Source organism: Trachemys scripta, chromosome 1, assembly GCF_013100865.1.
Source record: "Trachemys scripta elegans isolate TJP31775 chromosome 1, CAS_Tse_1.0, whole genome shotgun sequence".
Lineage (NCBI taxonomy): Eukaryota > Metazoa > Chordata > Testudines > Emydidae > Trachemys > Trachemys scripta.
The window spans coordinates 158,023,624-158,035,736 of NC_048298.1; the positions used below are offsets into that span (position 1 = coordinate 158,023,624).

The window sequence follows — 12,113 nt, forward strand, 5'->3', positions numbered from 1 at the left end:
TGATACTGAGCTGGGTGGGATTATAACTGTTTTGGAGAATAGGATTAAAATTCAAAATGTTCTGGACAAACTGGAGAAATGGTCTGAAGTAAGTAGGGTGAAATACAATAAGGACAAATGCAAAGTACTCCACCTGGGAAGGAACAATCAATTGCACACATACAAAATGGGAAATGACTGCTAGGAAGGAGTACTGTGGAAAGGGATCTGGGGGTCATAATGGATCACAAGCTAAATATAGTCAACAGTGTAACATTGTTGCAAAAAAAAGGTAAACATAATTCTGAGATGGATTAGCAGGAGTGTTGTAAGCAAGACACGGGAAATAATTCTTCCACTCTACTCCACACTGATATAGCCTTAACTGGAGTATTGTGCCCAGTTCTGGGTGCCACATTTCAGTAAAGAGGTGGACAAATTGGAGAAAGTCCAGAGAAGAGCAACAAACATGATTAACGGTCTAGAAAATGTGATGTATCGGGAAAGACTGAAAAAATTGGCTTTGTTCAATCTGGAAAAGAAAAGATTGAGGGGGGACTTAGCAGTTTTCAAGTACATAAAAGGTTGTTAGAAAGAGGAGAGAGAAAAATTGTTCTAGTTAACCTCTGTGGATAGGACAAGAAGCAATGGGCTTAAATTGCAGCAAGGGAGGTTTAGGTTGGACATTAGGAAAAACTTCCTAACTCTCAGGGTGGTTAAGCACTGGAATAAATTGCCCAGGGAGGTTGTGGAATCGCCATGATTATAGGTATTTAAGAATAGGTTAGACAAACATCTGTCAGGGATGGTCTAGATCAGGGGTGGGCAAACTTTTTGGCCTGAGGGCCACATCTGGGAATAAAAATTGTATGGCGGGCCATGAATGCTCACAAAATTGGAGTTGCGGTGCGGGAGGGAGTGAGGGCTCTGGTTGGGGGTGTGGGCTCTGGGGTGGGGGTGGGGATGAGGAGTTTGGGGTGTAGGAGGGTGCTCTGGGCTGGTATTGAGGGGTTTGGAGGGCGGGAGGGGGATAAGGGCTGGAGCAGAGGGTTGGGGCATGGAAAGAGACTCAGGGAGCAGGCTCTGAGCTGTGGTTACCTCAAGCGGTTCCCGAAAGCAGTAGCATGTCTCTTTTCCAGCTCCTACGCATGGAGTGGCCTACTAGCGCCAGAGCGGGGCCATGCGGGTGCTTCCGGGAGCTGTGTGGTGCGATCCCCGACCTGATGCCCTGGCTGGAGCGCCTGGCAAGCCCCAGACCCCGCTCCCCAATGGCAGCTCGCCGGCTGCCTTAAAATGTAGTTTGCCCACCCCTGGTCTAGATAAAACTTAGTCCTGCCTTGAGTGCAGGGGACTGGACTAGAAAACCTCTTGAGGCCCCTTCCAGCCCTACAATTCTGTGATTCCATTTTTTTTAAAAATCCTCCTCAAAGGCCCAGAGGGTCGGAATCTAAAATATCCACATAATAGAACTACTGAAGTTTCTATGGTTGAAGTTAGGATGTGGAGTTCCTGTCTCTTGCCTTTCCACAGAATTTAGTCTGATAGAATAATGTCTAAAGCCAAATAATGTTAGTATCCAAGTAATCTGACCCAAAGATTTTGAACTTCCTGTTTTCCAAGATTGCAGTTTGTTTTTTGTACATTAAACACTAGATGGTGCTAAAATGCTTTCTTTAAGAGTATGTGTAGCCTTGTTAGACCCAGGATATTAGAGAGCCAAGGTGGGTGAGGTAATATCTTTAAGATTAAGAAACCATTTTAAATTTGTATAGATTTACTCCTGAAAACACATGACACTTAAAAAACCAAGGTGGGTGAGGTGATATCTTTTCTTTGACCAACCTTTGTTGGTGAGAGACTCAAGTTTTCGAACTTACACAGTGCTCTTCTTCAGGTCTCGGAAACTTACTCAGAGTGTCGCAAATACATACAAGGTGGAACATTTGAGAGCATAGTGATTGTCAGATTTCACCCACATAGTTGCTACTGTGGTATTTAGTGCACTGGATGAGGTACACCACATGTTGTGATAGGCATGTGTAGGACCCATGGATCTTGAAAGGTGTGCTGTCTCTTGAATGAACTCACACAGGAAAATGATATAAGACAAAAACATCACATCACCTGTGAGTGAACACTTTTCACAAAAAGGACAAGCTTAAATTCATATTCATATTTCTTGACACTAAAAATCATGTTACAACAACCTATAACCCACTAACAACCCCCACCCAGCTGTTTCTCTTCCCTCCTTTTCCTCCCTATGTCTAGAGGGGTGTTAACAAGCCACTTCACCTTGAGTGGTCCCTTGAGTGTTAACTACTTGTACTAAACAATCTGTTCCATCCTCTATTTAGCTGTGACACTCTGGGTAAGTTTCCCAGACCTGAAGAAGAGCTCTGGCTTGGTCTACACTACATACTTAAGTTGGTATAACTATGTCCCTCAGGGATGTGGAAATTCACACCCCTGAGCAATACAAGTTATACAGATTGAACTCCTGGTGTAGACAGCACGAGGGCTTCTCTCGGTGACATAGCTGCCACCTCTCAGGGAGGTGGAGTACTTGTGCTGATGGGAGAAAACCCCTCATCATAGATAGTGTCTTTGCTAAGGCATTGTCTACATTGGCACTTTCATTGTTAAAACTTTTGTTGCACAGGGGTGTGAAAAAACACTCCCTGAATGATAAAAAGTTTTAACAACTAAAAGTGCCGGTGTGGACTGGAGGTGGTGTGCACAGTGTAGACAACCTAAGTGATACAGCAGTGCAGCTGCATCGGTACAGCTGCGCCGCTGCAGCGCTGTATGTGTAGACAAGCCCTCTGTGTAAGCGCGAAAGCTTGTCTCTCTCACCAACAGAAGTTGGTCCAAGAAAAGATATCACCTCACTCACCTTTCTTTTTTTAAGAGAGGCATGCGTTTTAAGGAATAAAGCTCTACACATTTAAAATTGTTTCTTAATCTTAACTGAAGATACTTAATAGAGAGAAAACTTAATTGCATGGATACAATATGGTTCTTCTACAGTGTATATTAAATGTGCAATATTATAAGAATGTGTCAAAACTCACATGACCATTCTCATCCTCAAAACGCTTCACAAACATCAATGCATTAATTTTCAAGGCATTTCCAGGAGCTTTAATAATGTTCATATGGAGCAAATCCCTCCTTAAAATTAGTTACTTCCATGAGGTCTTCCAACAGTAATTCAAATATTAACATTTGTTCCAACAATAATTCAAATACGGAGCCATAATGTGTCATCAGGTTTAAAGCACAACTTTCTAAGGAAGTCACTGAGAAGTTCTGCTTAAACACTGAAGGCTTGAAACGACATACAGTTAAAATCAGAGTCCAAATACTTCACAAATTAAAGCCTGCTTGCACCCTCATGCTCAGTGTTTATACACAGTTGAATGGGAACTGCCTGTTCTGTACATTCAAATTTGGCTGTACAATTTTGTATAGACCTCTGTCTTCTGATTCTGATAATGCTGGCCCTAAACATGAGTATTAAACCATTTTGCATTAAGTTCTAACTAATAGAGAAAAAACATTTGAAATTATTCCACACAATGATTTACAAATGACTGGCTTTTCATGAGAATAACTACTCTTTTGCCTGTATCCCTTTCCTTTTGTTTACTGATGACTTCCTTTGTGGGTTGTTATTACTTTTATTCTTGGGATTGCTAGCTCCAAGGGGCAGACAGCTTGCCTTTCTATCTGCTTGTAAAACAACAGGCACACAATGGCACTCATAGGATTAGTTACTTCTGTTTCTGGCTCCTGTGGAAACCCCATTGCTGTAGTGTTAGAGGAGCACAAAAACCTCTGGAAACCCTTGGTTCAAGTTCTTTTCAAGGAATGACTGAAAAAAATTTCAGTTCTTAGTAATCCAAACCATTTCATCCATCCCTAATTACAATGATTTCAGTAATAACATAAGACCTAATTGCTATGACTTAAGCCTTCAGATCAGTATATACTCAGACAAAATGAAGAACAAAGAAACCATTGCAGAACCTTAAATTCTGAGATCCTAACTGTTCAGCGAATCATTAAGAATCCTATAGTATGTCTTGTAAGAGCAGCAGTTTCCACTGGTGACTTTGGCCAATATTTCTATTCCCCCCCCTCCTCACTCCCCGATACACACACCAAAAAAAATGGTTGTGCAGTGTGCTGTTTTCTGCCACCCTTCTCCCCAGAGGTGGTTGCATTTTAAGGGTGCAGTATATATTTAGTTTGCTACTTTGGGGTTAAAGGATACTGTGTAAACATGCTGTTACTGTTACATGTAGAGCAAAATCAAGGTGCTTCCATACCAGTGTGTTATATTGGTTAATATATTTATCCTTCTTTTTTCTTTAGGAACCTGCCTATGATTTTGAACTGGGTAAAGACACAGAAGCCAGGCGTTATGGGCGTTAACATAATTACATCAGACTTTGTGGAGCTGGTTGACTTTGCTGCCACGGTTATTGCATTAAACGACCTCCTCTTAGAAGGGCACCGAGCTGTGACTAAATCCTGACTGTTTTGTCTCTCACTCTAAGATCAGCGCTCATCCACTGAGATGAGGATTTGGAGTCTTTCATACATGTCAACAGCTTTCAATGTAAATCTCAGTTTAGGTATTTTTGGTTTTGTTTTTTAACAAACAAAAACCTAGTTTCTGAGAAAAACGTGCTGAAAATCATTCGCGTCAGGATCTATCGCTGCATGGATCTGACCTGAACACTAAGCAGTGTCTGAGTGCTGCTGACTCTGTTATGCACACATCTGCTGCAGTACAGCAATCTGTTGTCTGCCTGCCAGTAGGAGGCCGGACACTACAGCAGATGTAACCAATTGGCAGCAGTGTCTCCCCTGGCAACTAGACTCCCTGTGGGTGTGCATCCTGTGTGTTATTGAACCCCGGTGTCAGGCTAAGAATTGGTGTTGATCCTCAGGAGCAGTTCTACCAGACCAGCCAAAAGGGATCCTCCACCTGGCTACATAAGTCAGAGCTGTGCTGGTCTCAGCTAGCAGTTGCTATTGTATCTCTTATGTCGTACTGGAAGCTACCTCTGACTTTCTTAAAAAAACAGCATCCCCATTGTTCAGAGGGAAGCTTTTATACTGTGTTCAGTGGTTTAAATAGAGATGGGCCCAAGGTGCGGAGATTGGATCTAAACTTATAACTCTCAGGGGCTTTTGACTCCAAGGTTTTGTTTTTGGTCTCTCTCTTATTTTAAGGGACTTCCATTAGAACAGGATGCAGATGCACTTTACTTAAGTTTTTTTTTTTTGGGGGGGGGGGGAGCAGTTGAGTTTTTTTGAAAGGTTGTGGGTGGGGGGAAGCTCTGCACAAAAGGCTGCTATGTGCACATGTTAGTAACACAGCAGGCTTTGTTCATTGTATGTAGCTTTGAGACACAATGTAGCAAACTATAGAGTGAAGTTTAGTCAAAACTTTGGTGGTTTCATTCGTGTGGACCTTACCCCCTACCCCAATTTCGATTCACTTGGTTTTTCATTCCCTAGGCTTCATTTTGGGGGGGGGGGTGAAACTGGGACAATTGTTTCTTTTTTGTTTGGCATCTGGTCATTTTTCACATCATTTTGTGCCCAAACACTTGAACCGACCCAGGTTTGCTCAAAACCCACCCTAAAGTCACTGTGAGGTTTGTAGTCACTTGAGACTTTGAGTCCCTGATTTGAGTTTCAGTTTACTCTCTGGGAGGCAAATTGGGATGCAGGGAGTGGAGGGGTGGGAATAACTGGTAGAATTCTCCCAAGCTGCACCCACTTGTGATGGCAGAATAAGATGCTGCTCACAGATTGTGCCGATCCTCATTACTTGATCATACACTTTTTTTAATTGTTTGTTTTGATCAGCAGCAAAATGTTGACAATTTATATTTTAAAATTATGTTTCAGCATTGACACTCCACTGATGAATTAGGGGAAGTTAACAGATTTGAGAGGAAATGTCTCAGGCTCTCTGTTGAGTCAGGCAGACACCACTGGATAAATTTGCACTCAGTTCATAATGTAAAGGTTATCTTTTGAGCCAGGAGGGTTAGAGACATTTAAAAATGAAGAATTAGATTCTAGAGGAACAGGGAAATGTGTTGGTTCACTGGCCCAATCTGTTCATAATGAAAACTTTGCACAATTCAACTGAACATTGAGGGCTCTTTTAGCACACTTTATATTAAGAGTAACTACTTTCCATTGGCAGTAGACTAGAAACCCTAAGGTTTGGGCATTAAGTAGAGATGGGCAAAGCTTTCATTATGACCACAGTAGTACTATACTTATGCACAAAAAGTTGCTTCTTTCAAGACAAATCCAGACAAATAAAACAGCTGGAGGGTTGGGTAGCTCTCAACAGGAGTACACGTACCCCTAGGGGTATGCAGAGGTCTTCCAGGGGGTACATGAACTCCTCTAGATATTTGCCTAGTTTTACAACTGGCTACATAAAAAGCCCTAGCAATGTCAGTACAAACTAAAATTTCATACAGACAATGACTTGTTCATACTGCTTTATTTACTATACACTGACATGTAAATACAATATTTATATTCCAATTTATTTATTTTACAATTATATGGTAAAAATGAGAAAGCAAGCAATTCTTCAGTAATAGTGTGCTGTGAAACTTTGTATTTTTATGTCTGATTTTGTAAGCAAGTAGTTTTTAAGTGAGGTCTAACTTAAGGGTTCGCAAGACAAATCAGACTCCTGAAAGGGGTACAGTAGTCTGGAAAGGTTGACAACCACTGATCTACAGTTCAAAACATTGTGTAATTAGGCAACATCATAACATGAAGAGGTTACTCTTTTGCAGCATGGATGTCCAGAATAAATTCAACACTTCAATTATCCCATGAAGCTGATGCACTCTTACAGTCTTTCAGAGAGTTGTGCTTTACCCCCAAAATAACTGGTCAATTGGTGGCTCATCTGCTGTTCAGTCACCTTTCTACAAACTGCTGCTAGTGAACTAATTATCAGTGAGTTTAAGAATAACTGCTAAGACTTCAGTTTATTTTGTTTATAAGAAAAGTGATTGTTTTTACAAACAGTTAAAAAAAATTATCAACCTAATCATCCCCTCAACTTCTTGATCCCTCACCCAGTCTGATAGTAGCTGCAGCTTTTTCCATGCTGTTTCTCCCATGATGGTGTCTCTATATTTAATACGCCAAACCACATAGAGGTCACTTGCTTTTGTTCTAAACTCAGAACTCTGCTAAGGTTCATCTAAAGGTTTGCAAACCTTCCACATGTGAACCTTGGCAAAGTTCTTAACAAACTTTAATATGATTTATCTGTTTGTGTTGCATGGTTTTAATTAGTACTGTTCAAAATGTTTTTCCAGCTAAACCCTTTTTATTAAAAACTGAAAGGTTGACTTTTTGTGTCTTCCCCCACCATCCACCATCACCATGCCTTTTTCCTTATTTTCTAGTGGAAAAAGGTGAGAGAAAATGGCGTGTGTGTATATATATATATATATATATATTTTTAAATGAAATCCACAAATTTAAGGTTTTGTTTAACTAAAACAATTGCACAAATAGTTCAAACAAAAGAAATATTTTGTTTCCTTTTAATGTTTTGCAGAAAATATATGTCTTTTGACCGGCCCTACTTTTAATGCCAAGCCATATGCAACATGATGGCTTCAATTGAGTTTCACTTAGAGATTTGAATTTTGCAGCTAGCCCAAATTCTCTAGTAGATCAAGTCAAAACCCCACAATCAGAGCAAACTTTGGGGTCTATACTTTGTGGCTTAGGCCCACTTCTAGATATAGAGATTGTCTGAGCACAGAAGTCAGAGCAAAACTCATGCAGTGTGAATACAAATGAAACAGGAATGAAGAAAATATTTGCATGATCACTAAATGACTGAATTACACACAGGCAGTGTTTAAATTCTCAGAGTATTTCCCAGAGGCTCTTCTCCCCTCACCCCCCACTCTCCTCCCCATATGCTATAAAAACTCTATGGGGTCTGAAAATACTTAGCAGAGCTCTGGTCTGGACAGCTCTGGCTGAATTTAAGCCCTGCACACAGATATATGTATAGCCTTGTATTTGTATTAGTTCTTAATCTGCTAATCTGTTGTACTGTATGTACCTACCTCAAAAAAGAATTATCAGGCTTGGAAGGTAATATTTTTATAGCGTATTCAGAGTAATGGATCTGTGCTATTAGCTCTCCTAATGTATTTATTTAAAATTGAAAAGTGGATGGTGGGAACCCTTCTGTTTTTATTTTGTTTTTTCTTTATGTATTCAAGAAACTTTTGGATTTATCTCCTATTGGCTGCCCTGTGTTGACATACAGGGCTCAAAGCACTAGTGAGAGTGCAGGCATAAGGTTGGTGGCATGGCAAAAAGAAATTTTAAATGGAAAATTATTTGAATCTATGGTGATTGAAATGTCACTAATATCTGGCTGCTGTTTGGCCCTGTATCAAGGGATTGGGTGGTCTCAGCACAGTTCCCAGGGGACAGGTCCCCACGTGGTAAAACCCACTATCACAGCTGACAACCCTTGGTAAACCCTTGGCTGAACGCTGAGACTGCCTCCCTGGAAGTGGGTTGAGGCATGCTGGTGGGGCAGTGTGGGAGAAGCCTGTACACCCATTGTCTGTGTTGTGTATGTGTTTTAGTGGATATATAGCTGTCATGTACAGGGCTGCATCTTTTCTAATCCTGCATTTTTACAAAGCACTAAAATTCACTTGTAAAAAGGTAAAACATCTGCATGATCACAAGGGAACTGCTGTGAAAGCTGCCATCATGATGACAGTATGGGTGTGGGTGCTCAGCGCAGAAAAGAAGCTTCACAAGGCTGTGTGTGCATGTTTATGTGGTTAAGTCTTGCATTAACTACCTTATTATTTCAATTACTTCATGCCCTGAATTGGGTTGTGAATGTTCATTGCAAACAATGGAGAGGCCGTGGCACAAAGGGACTGAATAGTGTTGTGTTTGACTTATTCTTCTATGTATAAAAAGTTGCATAGAATCTTACTGGCAGCTGTGTGGGGTATAATATTTCAATGAAATGCAGTTTTTAAAGAATAAGAATCTGTGTAACAAAACCATCAAAAGCAATGTACTTGTACATTGATAGACGCACTATTATCACTGTCTTCATGAGGTGAAACTTGTTAACTCAAAGTTTATTAACTTGTTTATGACATAGGTCACCTCTCTCCTGGCATTTCCTGATGGTGCAGACCACCTCCCTGTCAACATGCCTGAAGCACTGACAGCATTTATGTATAAGGAAAAGAAATATTATGAAAGTATATATTTTAGGTTCTTCTTAAGGTGGGTCCACAGGTGGAAACAAGGAGAGTTAGTGCCATGGGATTAGCCAGCTTTTGCAAACCCAACAGTGTTCCATGGCCCACAATTTGGGAACAACTGCCCGAAATCATTTGTGGCTTTGTCACTCAGGGGTTACTCATAAAGACAGATACAATGTTAGTCACAGACAGTAGGCACCTGGGATGTCACAGCTCAGGCACTTTATTAATGTGTCAGTGTGTGTACATATTAGAGATGGGCCTGAGTAGCAAAGCTAAAGCATGTTTTGGATCCAGGATTTTGGTTAGGCCCATAATAGAGATTGGATCTGTCTCTAGATCCAAGGTTGGATTTTCTTCCTGTCTAGTGTTGTCATGTATTTATTTTCTGTACATATGTGTGTTACAGGCAGGGACAGCCTATACATGTTGTAACAAACAGGTGAAGCTTTTGGATTGTTAGTGTGTAACTATAGGACATAAATACTTAGTTTGGTAATAGACTACAAATGAAAATTGATAGGAGAATGTGTTGTGTGTGTATTAGAATCAGACTTGTCACCTTGCTATACAGAATATGTATCTATTTCTATTTATTTTTACTGAGCCTCAGGTATCAGAATATGAGTTTACTCCTTCCCGTCCTAACTCAACCAAAGACTTTTACCAAGGGTTCAGTCCCCAAGGCAAAAGTTAGGGCAATTTTGAGTGGAGTTTTTAGCAGGAACAGATGAACTGATTTGGACAAAATAAGAAATAACCTAAAACTTTACCCAAAATTTGAACTGAGTTAAAACTTTTTTTGTTGGATTTTTTTTTGGAAGGGGAAGAAAGAGAAGGAAATTCTCATTTCTGCCTTTTCTGGTTCAGGTGAGAAGTGAAATACTGTACCGTAATCTGGCAATCAAAACCTGAAAGTGTTGGAAATCTGAGAAACTTTTGTGCTTGTGAGATTCCCAGCCCTATTTTCAGACAAAAGAAATATGAATAAGATTATTAAATGCTTACACCACTTAGTCCTGCCTCCTTTCCAGGCCTCCATTTCCCCTTATTTAAGCCCCCTTCTGTTGCATGGTAGTTATTTACAGAATTTGGCTGTTGACAAGAGGGTTGTGTTAACTTCTGTCTCAAATTAGTCATCACTAGGGGGCATGTAGGAGCAATGAAAAATTTGTTTCTCTTCAGAGACTCAGCCTCGCGTCTGTGATGCTCCATGAAGGATCAAGGAAGTGGGCAGCTATATTCACTGAGCAATTGGGCCTTCTTGTAGTAAATTCTGATTTACTTAAAAAAAAACAAAGAAAAAAAAGGCAGCACATGATACATGCTATCACGATTGGTCAAACAGAAATGAAGGTTTTCCCCATAAATCTAGAGCATAGTATATAGCAGGGAGTGGCAACCTTTGGCACGCAGTTTGCCAGGGTAAGCACCCTGGTGGGCTGGACTGGTTTGTTTACCTGCCGCGTCTGCAGGTTTGGCCAATCGCGGCTCCCACTGCCTGAGGTTCGCCGTTCCAGGCTAATGCGGGCGGTGGGAAGCGGCGGCCAGCATGTCCCTCGGCCCGCGCCACTTCCCGCAGCCCCCATTGCCTGGGACGGCGAACCGCAGCCAGTGGGAGCCGCGATCGGCCGAACCTGCGAACGCTGCAGATAAACAAATGGGCCCTGCCCGCCAGGGTGCTTACCCTGGTGGGCCGCGTGCCAAAGGTTGCCGATCCCTGCTATATAGAATTGTGTACTTTAATATCTTCCAGTAATGCCCTAGGACTATTAGCTTCCTATTTTAGGCCCCTACCACACTGAGAAAGAAGAGATTTGGAGAGGGGGAGGCGTACACATATTTAGCTATCCACACATATTCCCATACTTTGACAGAAAATATAGACCCTAGGGACCAGAACAGTAACATAAACTTCAGAACAATCTAATGAAATTGTGTACTGTATTTTATCCACTGTCATTGTGCTTCTCTTATTTATTGTCAGCTTTCTGATATATTTCTTTGCTGTCTGCGTCTCACTGAAACTGAACTGCAACATTTTCTTTCTTATAAAAACAATATATTATAGAACACTCAAGTATTGTTTGTGTCTAACTTGGATACTTTTGGCAGAGCCTGGATTCTGCTTGGTGTAAAATGCATTTTCTAGTCATATTTTTTAATATATTTTGTGTTTATCTTCCAAGAAACAATAATTATTTCCTTCTTTTCTTCTGTGAGTGTTTTATGCAATTTCTCTTCCCCTTCTTTTTTGGCATTGTGGATCTTACCCATCTGCCTAATTCAATCATGTGTGTTGTAAAACCATAAATGCCTCATTTTAACTGAGCAAATAAATTTTGGGCTGACATCTGTTTTTTTCTTTTTTTTTTTTTTTTTTTTTTTTTTTTTTAATTTTACTCAAGAAAAAAAAGTTGTTGAATTGGAGGTTTTACCCTGAAAATAAATACACAACTTTGGTAACTTCATCTTGTTAATAATCTTACTGTGTGGCCAGTGCAGTTTATTATTCTGAGACACAAGAGATCCAGCTTTGAATCAATTTTCTGAGTGTTAGTTGCTTTGTTTGGTGTTTTTCGTTTTGGGTTTGTTTGTTTGTTTGGTTTTTTTTTGCACAGAATGATATAAAGATTTTAGTTTCCTAGCTTCCTTTTATACAAAATATTAATGTAAGTGTAGCAGGGTGGACACCTGCTCCTTCCTGGAAGGGTCTGAGATAGCCCAGGGAGCAGGCAGTGTGAAGGCTGAGCTGACTGGGGGAAGTGGCTGCAGCTGGGGCCATGCCCCAATCAGGCCTCAGCT

At 40.7% G+C, this 12,113-nt stretch overlaps 1 protein-coding gene across 1 annotated transcript in view; it reads left to right on the forward strand.

The window, feature by feature from the left end:
- Positions 1-5,205, forward strand: part of PLCXD2 (phosphatidylinositol specific phospholipase C X domain containing 2) — a 29,044-nt gene extending 23,839 nt beyond the window's left edge. Inside the window, exon 4 of the mRNA XM_034790876.1 lies at positions 4,360-5,205. Coding sequence (XP_034646767.1) covers positions 4,360-4,522 — 163 coding nt within the window. The 3' untranslated portion in view covers positions 4,523-5,205. The remainder of the gene's footprint in view (positions 1-4,359) is intronic.
- Positions 5,206-12,113: the final 6,908 nt, after the last annotated feature.